The 20,459-nt window shown below is 52.7% G+C and overlaps 3 protein-coding genes across 10 annotated transcripts; 2 read left to right on the forward strand and 1 right to left on the reverse strand.

Moving 5' to 3' along the window:
* The first annotated feature begins 3,133 nt into the window (after positions 1 to 3,133).
* On the forward strand, positions 3,134 to 9,118 carry LOC111749846 (uncharacterized). 2 transcript variants are annotated; one of them, XM_064291787.1, is made up of 4 exons: positions 3,134 to 3,889; positions 4,190 to 4,257; positions 4,480 to 4,539; positions 4,662 to 9,118. In XM_064291787.1, exons 2-4 carry the CDS (start codon positions 4,211 to 4,213, stop codon positions 4,816 to 4,818), a joined length of 264 nt encoding a protein of 87 aa, XP_064147857.1. In that variant the 5' UTR covers positions 3,134 to 3,889; positions 4,190 to 4,210; the 3' UTR covers positions 4,819 to 9,118. The 2 variants fall into 2 exon arrangements, with proteins under 2 accessions (XP_064147857.1, XP_064147858.1); XM_064291788.1 differs by lacking the exon at positions 3,134 to 3,889 and having other exon boundaries at positions 3,896 to 4,257.
* On the reverse strand, positions 8,431 to 20,345 carry IL11RA (interleukin 11 receptor subunit alpha). 7 transcript variants are annotated; one of them, XM_064291779.1, is made up of 14 exons: positions 17,464 to 18,326; positions 16,566 to 16,619; positions 15,301 to 15,400; positions 14,980 to 15,040; positions 13,863 to 14,032; positions 13,613 to 13,727; positions 13,433 to 13,465; positions 13,180 to 13,346; positions 12,324 to 12,487; positions 11,020 to 11,236; positions 10,591 to 10,728; positions 10,396 to 10,492; positions 10,059 to 10,141; positions 8,433 to 9,668 (listed from the first exon to the last, which is right to left on the reverse strand). In XM_064291779.1, exons 1-14 carry the CDS (start codon positions 17,464 to 17,466, stop codon positions 9,652 to 9,654), a joined length of 1,419 nt encoding a protein of 472 aa, XP_064147849.1. In that variant the 5' UTR covers positions 17,467 to 18,326; the 3' UTR covers positions 8,433 to 9,651. The 7 variants fall into 7 exon arrangements, with proteins under 7 accessions (XP_064147847.1, XP_064147849.1, XP_064147846.1 ...); XM_064291777.1 differs by lacking the exons at positions 16,566 to 16,619; positions 17,464 to 18,326 and adding an exon at positions 18,370 to 20,345 and having other exon boundaries at positions 8,431 to 9,668; positions 13,887 to 14,032; XM_064291776.1 differs by lacking the exons at positions 16,566 to 16,619; positions 17,464 to 18,326 and adding an exon at positions 18,370 to 20,345.
* On the forward strand, positions 8,480 to 9,284 carry CCL27 (C-C motif chemokine ligand 27). The gene is given in 4 exon segments (XM_064291786.1): positions 8,480 to 8,546; positions 8,685 to 8,817; positions 9,013 to 9,110; positions 9,113 to 9,284. Coding segments are annotated over 4 exon segments (357 nt in total). The 3' UTR covers positions 9,172 to 9,284.
* Positions 20,346 to 20,459: the final 114 nt, after the last annotated feature.

The raw sequence follows: 20,459 nt of genomic DNA on the forward strand, positions 1-20,459 counted from the left end.
TCTCCATCTCTTAATGAAACTTCTAATTCCTTTTGTGTGGGAGTGTCATTCTCTCCTGTCACAGATAGGTACTCTTCTGCTAGCATGAAATATGGCCACTGGAAGCCTCAAGTCTAAGTTTTTATAGTTAGTAATCTAAAACAGATTCCCTCTTTCCCCCAGAATCCAAACATCAAATCTCATTAAAAGCTTTGATTGACTGTGCTTGAGACACATACTCAGTTCTTCAACCTATTGCAGTGGCCAGGGAAATGGGGTACTATAGTGACAGCACTGTGGTTTGCAGCCCCACCAAGATCACAAGGAGTAGGAAAGGAGTTTCCCAAAAGAACCATAAAATGGAGTATAGGAAACTGGTCCGCACAAACAAAAACACAGCCCACAGAAATCTTCTTCATAGAGTTGTCACAAGGTGCTGAATCTAAAGCATTTAGCAAGGCGCCTAGCACTTAAGTATCAACGAATATTAATTATTACCATAAATGATAGATGAATAAGTAGACAAGTGAATAGATGTATTAATAGATGGACAATGGTTGAACATATGGATGAACAAATGGCAATGAAGATGTGGAAATATAGATGAAAGGAAATATGGAAAATGGAAGAATGGGCTGATGAAGAGACAAAGATGGGTGGACACATGGATGGATGGATGGATGGATGGATGGATGGATGGATGGATGGATGGATGGATGGATGGATGGATGGATGGAGCAGAAAAATATGGGTCCACTGTTCCTTGTGGTTATTCTGAGGGAACCTGGGGGACTGACTGGGTCCCATCTTTGCCATTCCTCCCAGGTCCAGGGGTGTTAGGATCAGAGAGAAGAGGTGCAGATAATGAGAAATCTGGAGGAAATGGAAAGACTCCTTACCCTGATCTCTAATCCTGAACCAAATCCTGCCCCCACTCTTGAGACTGATGGTTCAATTGCCTCCAAAGGCGGAACATTGAAAAACTTCCCCTAAGGGTAACAGTATAGCCACCCCCTCTTTCCTTGTCCAAACTGGTGACTGCTCAGGTTCTCAGAGCTGAAGCCAAGGAAGGGGAAACCAGGGTGGAGAGCCTACTGAGGAGAGGTATGAAATGGAAAAAGTTTCTCCAAAAAGGAGGAGGTAGTGGGGAGCATGTCCAGTGGGAGGAAATTCCTGGACAGAAAAAATGAAATTTTCTGAGGAACGTAAATAGGGAACAGTCGCAGACTCACAGGCACACATTCTCAGACCCCTCACAGTCTTCCAAGGACTCCCTCATGCTCACGGTCACACTCTCCCTGCTCAATCTCCCCATCCAGCCTCACAAACAGAGTCTCACACAGACTCCACACAAGCAGGCTCCTGCTCACTCACACACATTTGCCGCACCCATTTGTTCATCTCTATCCATCCTCCATGTCCTCCTGAGTGGCACTGTTCCTCTTGTCAGCCTACTGATTTTCTAGGTCTCCCTGGAGAGGCTGGGTAACGGAGTCAAGTGATAAGGTGAGGGGCATATGACTCAGAACATCTGTGAAGCAGGCCGTGAGTTCATGTCAACAACCAGATCCAAGTGTGTCTGTGAACCTGTAAGTGTACATGTGCCAAACAGGGTATCCTTATGGTGATTGCGTGTGATTGTGATGTGGCCATACCTGTGTGCTGTGTGTACTCCTATGCAGTTTGTGTGTGTGCCCGTGTGGTGCAGGTGTATCTGTGCCAGGTATAGTTCCTGTGCATTCTTTGTAGGTGCACCAATGTTGTGTGTGTGTACCTAAGTGGTGTGGGTGTACCTGTGTCCTGTGTGTACACCTGTGTGATGTAAATGTGCCCATGCACCAGGTGTTCCCATTTGTGTCATCACCTGAATGGGACCTATGGCCTATGGCTGTTCCTCACTTTATAGGCTGTCTCCTGTAGCCTGGGTCCCCCAGAAGAGGACAGTGCACATCAGTTGGGGAGAGAAAGGAACATTAAAGTGATGATGTTGGACACAGGTGTCCTGGATTCCAGCCAGAGCTGTGACTTTCCCACGTTAGAGTCCCTCCAGCCCTAACACTAACACCCACCCCCCAGCTTTGAGTACTGCCAATGACTTTGAGGCCTGCTGCCTCCTGGTGAACCAACACCCAATTCCTGGGAACATTTTGGGTGCCTTTTTTTTGTTGTTGTTGTTACCTCCTGCTCAAGGATGGCTGCAGAGTACTGCTGTCCTATGAGTGGAGGTAGAGAGTGACAGGGCCTCTCGCCTTCTAATAACCTCCCCATCATCTGGGCCTCCCCTCACCAACTTGCTTCCCTCCTCCTTGCAGAAGCCCCTTCCCACAAAACGGGAACAGGTTCCCAGACATAGTCTCCAACCTCTACCCTCATACCATGACCTTCCAGGAAGCCAGGTTCCAGGGCTCCATTCGCTCTGGCCTCTGATTTCAGGTTCACCACGCTGAGGGGTCACCAGCTCTGCACACCCCCAGACCAAACCTGGGTGGACTACATCATCCAGAGACTGCAGAAGATCTCTGCCAAGACAAGCCTGGCCCTCCCTCCTCCCCATTCCTGCCTCCTCCCTCCAAGTCCCCAACCCATGACCCTTCTTTTCCTTCCTTCCCTAGAACAAGAGCCACTGCAGTTCTCCCATTCCAGCCCAGAGGGAGCCTTGTGTCTGTGCGGAGGGTTGTGAATCACCATGGTCCTGGGGAACCAAGGGCCAGAAGGGAGGACCAGGCCTCCGACTCCTCTGCACCAGACCTGACCCAGCCAGGCAAGGCCTGGAGTGTCAGTGTGAAGGTGTGAGTGTGGCTGGAGCACAGGCTTCACACCCACACTGCAATACTCCCAATAAAGCCCAATTGGCACCCACTGGATCTGTCTGCTGCCTCTGTGTGGCTCAGGCAGGGAAAGAGGGTGAGATGGTGATAGAAGGTAGGTGTATCCATTCTCCACACTTCAGCCAGAGTGAACTTTCACACCTCACCCATTTCTGGTCCTAGCCAACCAACTCTGGCCTTGGCCGGAATGTCAGCCATCTGGGGCAGCTGTTCCCAATCTCCACCCTCGGCTAATTTCCCTTTCTCAGCTCTACTGCAGCACCCTCTAGTTCTCCTAGCCAGCCTGCTATGTTTATCAATCTAATTGTCTCTTTTGATCTTCAGCTCCATCCCAGATGATAAGCTCCCTGAGGGCAGAGGCTGTGTCTGTCTTCTTTACTACTGTATCCCTATGCCCAGCACAGTGCCTGGCATGTAACAGGGACTCAATAAATATTTGCTGATTGAATAACTGTAGGGAAAATATCACAGGGAGGTAGGTCTCAGTTCAGAAAGGGCTGTGACTCTGGCCATTCAGTGACCTGGCCAAGGCCACTAAGCCAACAAGCATTTCCATAGCCTGGCCGGTTCTAGACAGAGACCTCTCTAGGGGCCTATTCCTCCTCGGCCCACACAAGAGGGATGGGGTAGGCAAGAAGGGAAGTCATCAGGATGTAAGTCAGAGAGGGAGAGATTGAGGGGGTATTGGGAGAACAGTGCTGGACAGAGTCCCAAAGCTCTTTTCTCATAGCCTAGTGCTGAGGTCTCTGCTTCCCAGGTCGAAGCTCTAAAATCTGACTTCATTCTTCTAAAAGGTCCTGTGCCTGGTGTTTTAGTAATAAATCCCAACTCCGCCCCCTTAGTGACAGGCCCAGGCTCCACCTCCTAGTGTGACGACATTTCGACTCTGCCTCCTCCGTATGAAATCCTGACTCCGCCCCTTCTAGTCATTGGTCCTGGCTCCACCCCTTCCGGGTGATAGGCAAGCCCTACCCCCAGTGCGCGCTGGGGTCCCTGTGACGTAACGGTAACGGTCTGCTTCCGGGGTGGAGCCAGGGAGGGCGGGAGTTTAGACTGCGCCGGCCCCACAGCCCCCCCTCCAGGTGACGCCAGCCCCCGAAAATCCTCACCTGGGGCCCCAAATCTCCCGGCCCTGTTACCTCCGATGCCCTTGCCCTGACCCCCTAGAGATCCCAGGCCCCCGAGTTGACCGATCTCCTAACCCTTTAACTTCTAGCGTCTCCCAAATCTTCAATCCCATTCTGTCCCGATGTGGCAGTTAAGGTTTCCCGGGGGCACCTGCCTCAAATTGCTTGAGAACGAGTCAGACTCGTCATGAAAATGACAGAGAAGGGGATCTAGGGTTGGAGAATCCTTGATCCAATGATGCTGCTGCTCCCCAGGAGACGTTCGGAGCCCGGGACATGTCGGGACTGAAGAGATACGAAGTGGCGCTGGAGGCAGAGGAGGAGTAAGTGGAGGCGGGTTCTGCGGGGGAGGGACCAGCCGCTCCGGAGTGGGGGAGGGCGCGGGTTCCCGGGGCGGGGGCAGGACCTTTAAGGAGGCGCGGGCTATGGCGGGATCCGCCCCTAAGGGGTGGGGCGGAGCCTTCATGAAAGGAGCGAAGCGTCCGAGGGGCGGAGCCCGCGGAGCCGGCCCCGCCCCGTCCGGCCCCTCTCTGTCTCCTCTACAGGATCTACTGGGGCTGCTTCTACTTTTTCCCCTGGCTGCGCATGTGGCGGAGGGATCGGAGGTGAGGGGACTGCGACGCCGCGGACCCACCCGGGGCATGTACTAGGCTCAGTCTCGAAGGACCGATAGGGGGAAGCCGGGAGGCCACGCCCCACCTCATGCCACTGCCGGTTCGCCCCACAGCTCGGCGCACCCCCGGGAGCAGAAGCTGGAGCCTCTGCGGGGTCTGATGAGCTGTCTGTCGAGCGGCCTGGGCCCTGCTCCCCAGTCCTCACGCCGCGGCCTCCCTCCCCGCACCCCCTCCGCAGCTACCCAGCCAGCCCATGCATTAAAGATTTAATCCGTAGTCCACTGTACCGCCCTCCTGATTCTGCCTCCGCTGCCGCCTTTTGAGCTGAGTCCTTCTCCACACAGACGGTTTCCTTAAAGTTTCCTCCCTCCCTGACAGGGTGCCCCTCATCAGTGTCAGGCCTCCTGTTACTATCAGTGACTGCCCTTCCCATCACACACACCCAGCACTGTGAGTAACCCATATGGCGTAAACTAAATAGTCCTGGCCTGGTGTTCCTTCCAGCTTCATCCCCACACTGATGTGTTCCCACTTCCCAGCCCTCTGCTCCTACCTTCTTCCTGGCAGGATTTACCATGGATCTGAAGAATCTCCCCTTTCTAGGAATGAATCGAAAACATTTTAAGCCAAAAGTTGGAGGAAGTAGGCTGAAAATGAGGGGAAGATTCCTAGAAGCTGCCTCCCTCAGTGTGCCATAGGGGAGTTATTTGGGACTGCTGGGGACCTTTCCTAGAGTTAATACCGCAACTTTTGGCTCCTCTAGTATGACGCTCGACGGCACTGGTTAGTCTGACCCCAGGTTTGGAGGTACTTGGCATCAGTCCACCTAGCAGTTATTGATATCTGTCTCCCTGAGAGAGTCTGATGACCACTGCTCCCTACCACCTCTTTCCGTCTTGTCACCCAATCAGCTTGGGACCCACTAACTCCTAAAGTGAGAAGGGTCAGGGACCTCTAGGTGGCCCTGCTTTTGGTTAGGGACTGGCTCCAGTACCAGAAAGGGCACCAGAGGAGTATGTTAAAGAGGCAGCTCAGTTTCTGGCTAGGGAGAAAGTTGACTTTCAGCCTGGGGATGCCCCTGACACAGCAGGTCATGTCTGGGAAGACCCCTCCTGAGGAGAAGACATGGCCTTGTCTTTGGAGAAACCAAAGTTGGGAGATGGATATGGGTACATACCCAGAAGAAATTGCTTCCTGTCTTCCCAGGCCTTTGCACTGATATGTCCAGGAAAGACCATAAAGTGTGTGACATATAGCTAGCTAATTGGAGGTCTGTGACAAGATGATGGCATTTGAGCAATTTCCTTGGGCTACACCCAAGCTCTGGGGCACAAGTCCAGACTGGAGAGTAGGAGAAAGACCCTCTGGTACTAGTGGTTCAAGATGAGTGACCAGTAGGCTGTGGCCACTTTCAAGAAAGCACCTGATTTCTGAGCCATTACCTCATAATGTCCACACCAAACCAAAAACCGAACCCACTGCCATCCAGTTGATTCAAACTCATAGTGACACTATAGGACATAGCAGAACTGCCCCATTGAGTTTCCAAGGAGCACCTGGTGGATTCAAACTGCTGACCTTTTGGTTAGCAGCCATAGCACTTAACCACTACACCACCAGGGTTTCCAAACCCCTTCAAATGTGCAGTACCCTGTCCAACCCTGGGCCCACAACTCACCAGGACACTGTCTGAAAACCTAAACTCCAGGCAGGGGCCTTCAAGCCTCACCCTGGGCAGGAGGAAGGAGAGGCTGGGGTTGTTCAGCCTGGAGGGGGACTAGTCCCTACTGGGGCCCAAGTCACTCCTGATAATATATTGACGCATCTCTGCAGCGAAAAGGGCTACCCTTTCCAAGGCAATCCTGCCCCCAGAAGACGGTTGGCGGCAGAATAGAAGGCTGCAAAAAAAAAAAAAAAAAAACCTGTTGCATTAAGTCAATTCTGACTAAGAGTAACCCCACAGGATAGAGTAGAACTGCCCCATAGGGCTTCCAAGGCTGTGATCTTTACAGAAGCAGACTGCCACATTTTTCTCCCACAGAGCAGCTGGTGGGTTAGCAGCCAAGTATTCAACCACTGCACCACCAGGGCTCCCTGGAACTGCAGAAGGAACCCCTGAAACTACCAGATAAAGAATGGATTGCTGCATTATGACTCAGTTTATGTTTCAAATACAGAGCAGAACCTTTGGGTTGAAATCCCCAGGAGTGGCAAATTCTTCAAGGCACCAAGATACTAAATACAGTAGCACACCACCCACCCCACCTCACCTTAGGCAGTTCCCAGCTTCCTGGAAAGGATAGGATGAGGAGGGGTAGGAGTTTTGTGTTGAGTGGTGTTATGGATTGAACCGTGTCCCCAAAAAATATGTGTTCTAAATCCTAACCCCTGTACTTGTAGTTATAATCCCATTTGAGAATGAGTTTTCTTTGTTATGTTAATGAGGCTGGGTTAGTATAGGCTGTGCCTTAACTGAATCTCTTTTAAGACATAAAAGAGCAGATTAAACAAGGAAGCAAGCAAGCAGAGATGGGGGAAGACAGATGCCATACCACATGAAGATGACCATGATCCCCAAAGAACAGAAGCTGGAAGAGACAAAGACCTTTCCCCGGAGCCCACAGAAAGAAAGCCTTCCTCTAGAGCCAGCATCCTGAATTCAGACTTCTAGCCTCCTAAATTGTGAGAAAATAAATTTCTGCTTGTTAAAGCCACCCATTTGTGGCATTTCTGTTATAGCAGCACTAGATAACTAAAACAGGCAGGAAGAGGGGATTGAAGGCTGGGTATGGGATTAGGAGGGGCGGGGCAACAAGCAGATGGGAAGCGGGGCACAGAATAGATGGGGCTGTATCAGGAAGATGGGATGCAGAAGGTGTAGGGGTTTTGGATGGGGATATTATTGGACCCAGGTGATGAGGGGGGCTGTTCCTCCAAGGCCCATAATAGAGAGGCTAGAATTTGAACAGAACAAAAGGGAGGTAATTGAGCTCTTGAGTCTGATGTCTCAAACAAGCTGGGAACTGGGAACCCCCTCCCCACAAGACAGGTTTTCATATGATGAAAACCCCAGGCTCCTGCTAACAAGAGGCTGGCATTCCTGAAACAGGACTGGGCAAAACTAGAAGGTAAGATATCTTGGGCCTTTTACCTGTTTTGAAGGCAGCAGCCTGGCACCAATGAGCTTGTATCTTATCTGCTCTTTTATCCACCCCACCCTTCCTCCCTGTCTCATCTTTCTGGGGAAAGCAGCCACATCATTCACTCTGAATGTGGCTGGGCCCAGCCAAGACACCTTCTCATCCAGAAGGGCCCACTTTGGGGACCTATTCTCTTCAATTTCTCCTGATAAGCCAGGCAGGCTAGGAAAGGAAGTGAGAGGGGAAGATGAAGGCAAGTTAGTGCTGGCCCACCCTCTGTTCCCACCCATCCTCAACCTCCTCCATCAGAATCTGTGTGCTTGTGTATGATTGAGAGTGTGATTGGATGATTGTGAAAACACAACTGTGTGAAAGTGAGTATAATCTGGGCTGTATGACTCTGCCTGTGGTTGTCTGACCATGGGTGTGACTGTGAGCTGATCAAGTGACCGAGGTGTGACTACAAATGTGTGGCTATGGGTTTATGAGTGTGAAAATCTGTCATCGAATGGCACTGTGGATCCTTGGCTGCCCTTATTCGGTCACTGTAGCATCAGTTCCCAAAGCATGCACTACCCCTCTCCTCAGCTTCTCTGTCCAGGGCTTAAGAGCCCATGGGAAATGGCAGTCCTAGAAGAGGAAGGAGTCTGTGGCAACAGGCCAAGTGTTAGTGTCCAGGGGTCATCACAGGCTGAGCAGGGACTTTCCCACCTGGCTCTGACTCACCTGGTGCCCCAGATGAAAAGTAGGGGAGGAGAAGGAATGAGAAGAAAGGATCCAAGCTGAGCAGCATGAAGGGGACCTTACCCACCAGCAGCCTCCTACTGCTGTTGCTGCTGAACTCAGACCCTGGGGCAGGTGAGTGCTTGGGAGTCTAGAAGGCTCGGGGTCTGTGTGAGTCGGATAGAGAGAAAAAGGGGTCCAGGAAGCCCAGCTGTATGATGGGGGGGTTCTGGGCCAGGATGCCTCTGAACACATGGCTCCGTTGTCCTCTAGCATTGTTATCGCCACCCAGTATCACCTGCTGTACTCAGCTCTACCAACAGCCACTCCCGAACAAGCTGCTGAGGAAGGTCATCCGGGTGGACCTGCAGAAGGCTGATGGGGACTGTCACCTCCAGGCCTTTGTGTAAGCTCTGGCCCCATCTCTGATACTGACCCCTGACTCTGATCTCAGTCCCAACCCCTGACGGTGATCCCAACTCCAGCCCCAAACTCTAATTCTGATACTGACTCAGGTTTTCATCTGGACTGTGTCCTTAACCCCTGGACCCCAAACTCATCCCCAAGCTTTGACCATGGCTATGGACCTTTCCCTTCCCAGGCTTCACCTGGCTCAACACAGTGTCTGCATCCACCCCCAAAATCACAGCCTGGCTCAGTGGTTTAAGCGTCAAGGAAAGAGAATCCAGGGGACTCCGCCCAGCTGAATTTTGGGCTGCTGGGAAAAATCGGCTGGGACTCCCAACAGTCAAAACAATAAAGCAGCGTTGAACAATGGTCTCTGACTGTGATCTCCAAGTTCTATGTACTCCAGTGAGCCCTGAATCTGGAGCTGGGAAACATATCAATAAACAGAACTTTCTTATTGTCTTTATTCACACCCTCCCAACCCCATTAGGGGCAAGACCAAGGACCCCCATACACTCCCCAGGCACCTATATACATACATGCAGGAAACACACGTTCCCTGTTTCACATACACATGGTCACACATGGACAGACATACACACATGTCCCTCAGGCTGGACCTCCAGCTCTGGGATGAAATCAGGTCCAGACACCTGTCAGTTTGCAAACTTGGAATCCACGGTCTCACAGAAATGGGCTCCAAAGAGAAATTCCAGTTTAGACTCCCCTCTCGTAGTGGGGATCTACTATCCTGCCTGGGGTTCTATCTGTCCATCCATCCACACCAGCAATACAGTTACAGGTGGAATCAGCTGAAGCCCTTCTGGATCCTCTATAAGTCTGGGGCTCCTAGAAGAAACAGGAGGTAAATCAGGGGAGAGAGTAGGACTGGATCTTTGCCCAGACATCCTGAGAATGAGGCAGGGGACCCAGCTCTGATCCAAGACACCCAAGAATAAGGATGTTTATCTAACTCTGAGCCTAACACCCTGAGAATGAGGAGGGGCGTCCAACTATGAGCCTCAGTATCCTGAGAGAGAGGGAAGAGACCCAACTCTGAGCCCAGGGACTCAGGAATGAAGAGCACTGCCCTGAGCCCAGACATCACAAGAATGAGAAGGAGACCCAGCTCTGATGCCCACCACCCTGCGGATAACTAGGGAAGCCATCTCTTAATCCAGACAGTCTCAAAATGGGGGCACACGTCTCGAAGCCCAAACCCCTGGAGGTCCTACTCACTTGCACACTTGTCCACTGTAATGATTGGGCCCAAGAATCCACGTTTTGGGGGTCCATCCTTCTGTCCCAGTCTCAGTCTCAGCCTGGGGCATAAAAAGGCAGCTGTCTCCCTGACAATGTGGGGCATCTCACTCTCCTTCAAAAGGGTTTGTTAGTAAAGGGTCAGGGCAGGAATCTGTGAGAATCACAAAGTTGGGGGCAGCAGGAGTAGCTCCTGAATCAGACAGGTTCAGTGGGAAGTCTGTGGGAAGTCCCAAGGGGTGCGAATGGGGATGGTCTGTGGGCATCAGATTGTCCGTGGGGACCAAAGGCTAAGGGGCCAAAGGTAGACACTTACCAGAGCCCCAGTACCAATGCCCCAGCCACCAGTCCCAGGAAAGAGAGGATTCCCAATGACATCAGCATGGCTACCTGCTCCAGAGGGACCCTGTGATCTAAAGGGGAATACCACATGTAAATGTGAGATCAAGCCTGCCCAAGCTCGGTGCCCCCTTCTCTCTGGGGCTTCCTTTGCCCATATGCTCAAGCTCACCAAGTGGCCGTGGGCCTGGCTGGAGGGAGAGTCTTGGGGGAGCGAGGCTGCCTGCTTGCATCTGCACTTCCGGCTTTGAATGTGGTTGGTCCCCAGCTGGTGGCTGGCCCCCAGCTAGTATCTCCTTTGGTAGGCGCCCTGAAGGGAGGCCAGACCTGAGAAGTGTCCATGTGCAGTGGGGGTGGGGGCCAGGTCCTGCTAGGCGAAGTCAGGACCTGGATTGGACATAGGGGTGCCTTGCGGGGAGCCTGAAAGGGAAGGACCAGCTTCTGGGGATGTAGCTTGTAAAGGTAGCCCTAGTAATTGTAGGGGAGAAGGCTGAAGGGCAGGGCTGAAGCTAGGGGAGGACTGCAGACACCCAAGTCTGAAGCCTGGGACTGCAACTGCCATGTCTGCGTGCGTGGGGCACGTGCAACAAGTCCTACTTACACGAAGTAGTAGGGGGCCAGCTGATAGATGCTGTGGGGTGGGTCCTCTGCCCTTTCCCTGGGCTTTGTCTCTCACCAGTGCTCGGAGTCCCCCAGGCCTCAGGACTCCAGGCACTCCAGGTGCCAGCATCCAGAAAGTCTCGGGCACTGACCCGCACTATGTGGGGCAGCCCAGCCACAGCGTCTGTGATCACCTCTTCCAACCCAACCGGCTCCACCTAGGGGTAAAGATGGTAGTGGGCACACTATCTAGGTTGTAAATGCAGAGCCTATTGACCCTCAGCCCCGGTCTGCACAGAGCTCCCTGTCCTATGAAGCCATCTGGGCTTCACGTGAGGTAGCTGGTGGGGTCAGGTCTACACCTAGTGTTGGGAAGACAGTATTATATAGTGGTCACATAGGCTGTGGTATCAGACTGCCTGGGTTCAAATCATTCCTGTACCATTTACTGAGTGACTTTAGGCCTTTCTATGCCTCAGTTTCTTAATTTGTAAAATAGGGGTAAATATACCTAAATGAGCTTGGCTGCTAACCAAAAGGCAGACAGTTCAAATTCACCAGCCGCTCCTTGAAAACCCTATGGGGCAGTTCTACTCTGTCCTATAAGGTCGCTATGAGTTGGAATCAACTCTATAGCAACAGGTTTTTTGGGGGGAGGGGGAGGGTTTAACCTAAATGCAGGGACAGATTACCCAATAAACAAGGTACCCACTGGCTTATTTGTACTTATTTACTAATCTGTAGTACACAATTGCATCTGTTTTTTCACATCTTTGATGTGGTGAAATCCATGTTTTAAAAAATATCCTTTCTTACTGTAAACCCATGCATACCTTGCTTACTGGTTAACCTGCCCGTGCCTAAACGAGATAAGGCACGTAAAGCGTGTTGTATGGTGCCTGGCAGGCAGGTTATTATCTGAGGCAGCCTCTCCCCATACCTGACACCAGCCAGTCTTTGACATCTCTAGAGATAGGAATTCACTACTACCCTCAGCTGGGTGTATGAGTGTTTGTTTTGGAATGTGCCTCAGGGTGAAAGTCACTCCTTCATTTTCCTAGAAAGGTTATTTTTTAAGTCACTGCTGTCTTCCCACAAATGGGCATGCATCATAGTTGCAGCCCTGCAGGGCTGAGGCTCTGTTTGTGACCCAGTACCAAGCAGACTGTGGCCCACTGGGTGCACTCTGAGAGGCGACAGGGCTTCAGTGACCTGACAGCCAGGAGAAGCCACGCAGGGCACTCAGGAACGTGAAACCAGAGACAAGCCCCACAAGCCTGGGTTGGGATGTGCTCCAAGCCTCACCGTGGACCAGGCTGGATGCTGCACTGGGCGGTACTGCAGCCGGAACTTGAGCAGAAAGTGGGGTTGGTGGGGCCAAGAGGTGGGGTACTTCCAGCTGGCATGCAGGCGGCGGGGGTAACCAGGTATTGGCTCCACTCGCAACCCCTGAGGTGGGTCAGGGCGCACTGAGGGTGGTTGAGAAGCAAAGTCAGGGTAGGTGACAGGACCCTCCCTTCCCTACCACTTCCCGAGGGGAGGAGAGTATGTGCTTAAAGCCACCTGAGTGAGGTGCTTCCAAGGGGGCAGGGGAAACCTTAAACTTATCATCAATTGAGCTCAGGAGCTGTCTGTCATCCATATTACAAAATGAACCGAGATCTGGAGATGGGGCTTTGAAATGTTTGTTGAATAAATAAAAAGAGGATTTTGCATTCCATTCAAGGAAGAAGATGAGTTGCCTCAAATTCCAGCCAAAGCTTTTTAGTACCACTTCTTCCATGCACAGACCAAGAGGAAGGAGGGTAGTAGGGGCTTCCATTGGGCAGGGAGGACTTGAGATATGGCTGCCTTTAGTACAGGGCCTAGAAGCAGGGAGCCAGAAAGGATTTGTGGGGAGGAGGGTAGTAATAGCAGGCTCAGAGTGCTGAGATAACCTTGCTTCCTGGGCTCTGATCCCTTTGGCTTCTTAGTTACCACAGGGCTATTTGTGGTAGTGGTGGGGCTTCATTCAGGACATTCTATACGCTGAAACAGGGTCTGTGTTAGGAGGGAGCTGTTTTGGAGCTCTGTGGAGGGGTCTGTATTGGGGCATCTTCCTCTGGGGTCAGTCTAGGGGTTCTGTGCGAGGGATCTGGGAGAGTCTAGGGTGGGCACTCACAGATGCTCTGCAAGCTCACATCCAGCAGGCGTGTGCTGGCCCCCAGGGGGTTCACCTCAGTCACATTGATCCGGTACTGGCTCCAGAACTCTGCCCCACGTACCACACATCGGGCAGCCCCTGGGGGGTCCTGCGGGCACAGCCAGGGCCCAGTGGCTGAATGCATCCTAAGAGGGAGGATGTGGTCTTGGGCTTTGGAAATGCCCAGTGTAGGACCCAGCTGGAGCCCCCCAGTCTCTCTCTCATATCCTACCTCTGATCATCAGCCCCTGGCGCTGTCTTCTTCCTGGTGGGGGAGGGGGACAATCTCAAGTAAGGAGGGAAAACAGAGCCCCCACCAGGCCTTCCTCAGGACCTTCCTCCCTACCTCCCATACCAACCTTATGCTGGCACACCCAAATGTATAGACACACACATCCAATCATGTACACACCTGTAGGAGGTGAGGTAGCGGGTGGGTAGACTGCTGACCTGACCCTGACTCCAAGTGCAGGAGAAGTTCTCATAGTCAGCTGCTTGGCAGGAGACGACAGGGCGGGCTGGAGGGTCTAGAGGCAGAGAGTACAGCTGGAGACCGAGCAGTCCCCGGCACCTCCCCATCCCAGAGGACTTACTCAGGGCCTGCGTTCCCTCAGGAGTTTTATGTCTCACCACTGCCCCCCAATACTCCCTCCCCAACTCACAGCCCAACCGCAGGGTCACCGTGCCTCCAACAGCACCATCCAGGGTCCGGCAGATGTAGATGCCCTCGTCAGTGCTGTCTGCCCGAGCAAGGACCAGTTGGTGCACTTGCTCAGAGTTGGGTCCCTGGAGCAGCCTTGGCTTTCCGTCCCGAAACCAGGACACTGAGGCCCTGAAGGTAGGATGAGGTGAGGATGGACCAAAACCAAAACCAAATCTATTACCGTCAAGTCGATTATGACTGATGGCGATCCTATAGGACAGGGTAGAACTGTCCCATAGGATTTCCAAGGCTGTAATCTTTACGGAAATAGACTGCCACATTTTTCTCTCATGGAACAGCGGTGGGTTCCAACCACCGAGCTTTAGATTAGCAGCTGAGTACTTAGCCACTGTGCCACCAGGGCTCCTTGAGGATGGACAGAGAGAAGGAAGATTTAAAGTGTAAGACAGACGTGCCATAATCCCAAACTCCTTTCCCCAGCTTTCAAAGCCCCTTTGGATCTAGCCCCTCCCTTCCTTTAATTCTTCAGCTCCTGCCTCTCTCCCCCTCACCCACTGCACTGCAGTCACTTCAGGCCTGTTCCTCAGGGGTGCTGAGCTCATTCCCACCCCAGGGTGTTTGCACTAGCTGTTTCCTCTGTCAGGAAAGCTAATATCCCAACCTGTGCATGGCTGCCCCCTTCCTGAACTTCAGAAACCAATTTCAATGTCACCTCCTCAGAGAGGCCATCCCTGATTACCAATAAAAAGTAACCACTCAGTTAACCTCTTCCACATCACTCTCTTTTGCTTTTCTGCCTTGAGCGTATCACTCCCAGACAAGAGCCCTGTGTCCTTACTGCCTGTTTTCCCCACTAGGTTGTAAGCTCTGTGAGGGCAGGCACCTTTCCTGGCTTGTGCACTGCTGTAGGGAGAGCCTAGAATAGACCAGCTACTTAGAAGGCGCTCAATACATGCTGGTGGATTGTTCTGTTGAAAATGATGGGCTGCAGGGTTAGGATAGATAGAGGAGTGAGATTACACACAGATGGGGCAAGGATAGGAGAGGCCATGAGGACTGGGCAGGGTCAAGAAAGGACCCCGACTGGCAGATCTACAGTCAGGAGGGTCACTTACCCAGCAGTCACTCCAGGGCAACACAGCATCACTGACTTGCCAAGCTGCCCATACTGGACCCCTGTGGAAGACACTTTTGAAGTGAGGCTCTTTCTCCATCACCACCCACTTTGTGAGAGTGACAAGGTAAGGGGTGGACTTTTGAGCCCTGGGAAGGGTCATCAGTTCAAAGCATCATGTGACAATCAGGAGACAGAGGTCAGAGAGGGGCCTCAGGTTAGGTTTTGGGGTTGGGGTCACAGGTTAGGCATGGGAATGGGCCACAGGGCATGTGGTAAGTCAGGAGTCAGAGTTGGGGTCATAGAGCAGGGCTCCTCTCACCTGGGGGGCCCCAGGCCTGGGGGCAGGGGGAAGAGACAGATACCAGGGCTGTAGCCACGGCCACCAGGACCCTACTCAGCCCTGAGCAGCTGCTGCTCATCTGTGGGGAGAAAGGCAGGGTCAGGGATCACTCATCCCTGAGATGGCTAAAGCCTAGCTCTTCCTTCCCGAAATTGGGCCTTCTAGGAGGAAAACTGAGGCATGAAGCAGGGTAAGGATATCAGAAACCATTGCAGGTGATCCTGAGCTCTGATTTGAGGTCCCCCTTCCCACTATACATTCAGTGCTGAGCACACACACACACACACACACCCCCTCCATCTCAATCCTGGGCTTAGGGCCCAGAACAAAAGCCGGAGGCAACAGATTATGCCAGCAACACCTCCCTCCCCCACCGCCCTTGGCGCCCACCCCTGGCACTAAGTGCTGGCACCTACTTGGCCACTCCTGTTAACCCCTCCAGTCCAGCTGTTGGGAATCCTGATATCCAACTCTGCCTGGCCCAGGGCTAGTCACTGCCTCTGACTGACCTGGGGCAGCCCTCATCACCCTGGGGTACAAGGCTATCATGGTGAGTCTGGGCCGACCCTGTACTCTTGCCATGAGGCCTAGCCTGCTCCTGGCTGCCAAGCCTTTAGCATGGGCCTGGTTCCCTGCTCTGGCTACTTGGGTCACTCCACTGGGCCTGGCTCTGAAATCTTGTTGGTCTTGAGCCTGTGAAGCTGGATGCAGCTAGGGTGCAGGCTGAGGCTGCAGAGCTAAGCAGATCCAGATGCTGCTGCCAGAGACTGGGGGTGGGAGAGGAGCCAGCAGATGGAGACAGGATGGCGGGGTGGGGAGGGGAGGCTGAGATGAGCTGGGAGCCTGCAGGAACAGGCACCCAGGGGTGGGGGCCATAGGACCAAAAAACACTCAGAGATCAAGAACAGTAGGCAATGGGGGCTCAGTGAGGTGAGGGCTGGGCTGCAGGCTGCAGGAACGCAGGCAGAAAAGGAGGTAACAGTCAGGGCAGGCGGTTGCTGGGAGAGAGGGATTCTGGACCCTGGAAAGCAGGAGAAGGAAGGCAGTGGGGAAGTAGCCAGATGAGGAGAGGGCTCTGGGGAGGGCGCCAGAGAAGGGAGAGCCTGGTCCCTCCTAGGTAAAGCAAAGCCTGGCCTCCATGTGTCTGTGTGTCTCTCTGAGTGTGTCTAGTGGCTCACCCCTGATGCCCCCCACCACACCCCCCCCACACACAGCCACATTTACCCTGCACAGGCCCGCCCTACCTCGGTGATCCCAGTGACTGAGTGTCCATGGCCTCCAGGACCTCCTCCCGCCAGCTGCGGCACAGTCTTCAGCTCCACTCAGTTCTGGGACCCCAGAACCGCCCCTCCTTCTCCTTCCCCGCCCCTCTAGGCCCAGGAGCTCAGCCACCCCTAGCCAGGCCCCCTCCCCCCTCCTTCCTCCTCTCCTCCCACCCGAGGCCCTGGGAAGGTAAGAGGCCTCCCCCCAAGTCTGGAAAGGAAGCCACAGAGGATGCCAGGACCAGCAAGGAAAGGAGGGTTGCTTATGTGCCCATCAGGGAGAGACTCCCTGTGTTTTCACACAGCCTAACACAGCCACAGTCACTCATAGACTCACTGAGGCATACTCAACAAATAGATACTCCATTGAACACATGTGGACATACTCAAAGGAAAAATCAAGACACAGTCACACACTCATGCTCCACTCTTCACTCCCCAGCAAATGTTTCCTTAGGGCACAGCTGACTGCGTGGTGAAGTGGGGGGGGGGGCCCAGGTTGGTGAACACAAGGAGAGGCCAGAGGCCAGTTTCCCCACCCCTGGAAGTTCCAGCCATTTCCCACCTCCCCCTCCAATCTTTGGGCCCCAACACCAGGAAATGCCTTTGGTCCCTTGGTGCCAGATACATAAAACCTACACTCACCCTCTGACATGCACTTCCAGATATAACTACTCACAGTCACACCGATACACTCACTTACCTTTACACATACCCATATGCCCACAGACACATACACCTTAGTCTTCCTCACACAGTCACCTAAACACACACGCGTGCACGCGCACACACATATGCACGCATGCGTGCACACACGCACACCACACATAGCACTCCGCCCCAATATAGGTCACAGCACTCCCTAAAAGCAATACTTCACCATGGTTTAAGCCTCTTCTTCCAGGGAGCTCTTGACAATGGCAGATCCTCATCTCATCACTGTTACGGCCTCCAGGGAACCAAAGAGACAGGGAGGGAAACATGGGAGCCAAGCACAGGGACACAGATACAAATACTACGAGACACAGAACTGGAAAAGCAGATACACCTGGGGAGACAAAACTGTGAAGAGACACACACAGAGAGAGGTGCACGATTCTAAGAAGGTAGTAGCAGGGAAAGAAAGAGAAATATAAGGGAACTGAGGCAGGCAGAGAGACTGAGAAAATAAGGAGCAATAGACCAGTGATGGGGATTCTTGAGCAGAGAAAGGAGGGGAAGCCAAGCGTGTTGGGGGTTAGGCCCATTTATGCTGGACACTAAGTAGAAAGGTCAGTCCCCTATTGAAGTGGGTTCCCAAAATGTAAACATAGCTACATTCCCACACAGTCTAACAGTTAGGACACAGGACGCATAGTCATAAGTTTCCTTCTTGCTCTGCTACTGCTGAAGTCACACATTGGCACACACAAACCCAGCCACCCACTCTTACGCTGGAAGGCAGTCTTAAACCCCAGAGACCTTCCCAAGACACATTCACTAATGTGGTCACAGTCCCTTGTACACACACAAACACACAGCCCAATCTCACCTGAAGCTGCACGTTGACAATACACACATAACTGCACACTTGCACAACCAGACACACATTCACACTAGCTGACAGCTGCACCAAGTGACACTCAAAGTATCACACACTGACCCTGTTACATACAAATACAGTCTCAGAGTCAGACAGACACACACACTAACAGCCACTCCAGGCCCTTCAACTCATCCACCACACCGCCCCGCCCCCTCCTGGCACGGCTTGGTCGGCTACACCCGCCGCCCCACTAGGTCTCACCTTCCGCGGCCCCGCCGCCGCCTGCGCCCTCCGCCCTCGCCCTCTGCCCTGGCCTCTACCCTCTCCCGCCCTGGGCCCCCCACCCCCCCAGTGGGGGCGGCTCCGCCCAGGCGCCAATGGAACGAGAAGGGTGAAATAGGGGGACTCCCGGCCCATTGGAGCCTTCAACTGCCAATCACCTCCACCCCCACCTCCGCCGGACACTTCCTGTCCTGTCCCGGACTGAGGAGGCTGCTGGGGACAGAGTCTGGAGCTGGATTCCTGGGTCCCCGCCTGAAGGCCTGTTCTCCCAGGAACAGCAGGACTCTAAGTCTGCAGGTTCCTCCAGGTCCCGCCCGCTCCAGCTCGTGACTGGAAAAGCTGAAGGTGCCCCTGCCTCCAGATAAGATAACGAAGGACGGAAGGAGGGTAGGGTAGGGCAGTGGTTCTCAAATTCTGCTGGACATTGTGGTTTTAAAACTGCCAAGCTACACTCCTTACCAATTAAATCAGAATCTCTGGGGATTGGACCCAGTCATCAGTATTTTTTAAAACTCTCCCAGATGATTCCAAAATGCAGCCAAGTTTAACAATCAGAAGTGTAAGGTCAGGTAAGTGTATGGTATTGAGTAATAAAACAAACCAGCCACCCACCCTGGGTTCTCCCCCACCCCCTCGCAAAGAGACTCAAGAGAGGTATGTCCCATTCCTGCCTGAGCTCCTTCCAAACCAGGGCAAGACTAAATCCTAAACTCAGGTTTAGGGTCTTAGGGCAGAAAGAACCCTGGACTGGAAGGCAGGCAGCCAAAGTACTTCTGGGTCAGGTTCAGTCACCGTCCAGCCTTCCTGTGATTCCCCCTCCCAAAGACTCAGTTCACAGGAGAGAATGGAGATAAAAAGCATTCAGGTCATCCCTGCATTGCTCACAAGCCCTGCCCCCCACCTAAAAGTTTGGAGGACACTGGGTGGCATCAGATATCCTGGGCTGCATGGCCTGTTGTGCCCCTACTGTCCCATAGTCACACTGAGGAAACACTCCAGGGGGGAGATGTAGATACCAGGTCACTCTGAGAACCATTTCCTCCTTCTAGGCCCTGGGGGGCAGGAGGAGCTCCTAACTCTAGTCAGCCCCTCCCCACCAGAACTGGTTTCTATTCTGTGCAATGACTGTCTGTGATCCTCACTCCTCTATCTGTCCTAACCCTTTATCCTATCTGTAGATCAGGTGGCAGGCTGGAGTCCTCTGCTAGCTCACGGGGTTGCAGGGGCTGGTGAATCCAAAATCTGCAGGTAAGGCAGACTTCTGCAGGCTTGCATCCCAACAACTGGAGGTTAGGCAACCAGAAGAGTGAAGGGTCAAGAGAAAGTAAGAGAGCTAGCTTTGCCAGAACATCCCATGTATACACTAGAGGCAGGCCACACCCCCAAGGAAACTCCCATTTCAACTGATTGGCTGACCACATCAGATCACATAACACAAAGCAATTACATTACATGACTACATCATGGAAGAGCACTGTCACGGATTGAATTGCATCCCCCCAAAATATCTGTCAACTTGGCTAGGTCATGATTCCCAACATTATATGATTGTCTACCATTTTATCATCTGATGTGATTTCCCTATGTGTTGTAAATCCTATCACTATGATGTAATAAGATAGATTAGTGACAATTATATTGATGAGATCTGTAAGATTAGATAGTGTCTTAAGCCAGTCTCTTTTGAGATATAAAACAGAGAAGTGAGCAGAGACATAGGGACCTCATACCACCAAGAAAGCAGCGCTGGGAGCAGAGCACGTCCTTTGGACCTGAGGTTCCTGTGCTGAGATGCTCCTAGACCAAGGGAAGACTGATGACAAGGACCTTCCTCCAGAGCCGACAGAGAGAGCCTTCCCCTGGAGCCAGCACCCTGAATTCGGACTTCTAGCCTACTGGACTGTGAGAGAATAAACTTCTCTTTGTTAAAGCCATCCACTTGTGGTATTTCTGTTATAGCAGCACTAGATGACTAAGACAAGCACCCAGTCCAGTGTCTGCCAAACCACTAAGAATCATAGCCTAGCCAAGTTAGCCAAGTTGACACATAACATTAACCATCACAGTAG

This window comes from Loxodonta africana, chromosome 9 (genome assembly GCF_030014295.1).
Source record: "Loxodonta africana isolate mLoxAfr1 chromosome 9, mLoxAfr1.hap2, whole genome shotgun sequence".
Lineage (NCBI taxonomy): Eukaryota > Metazoa > Chordata > Mammalia > Proboscidea > Elephantidae > Loxodonta > Loxodonta africana.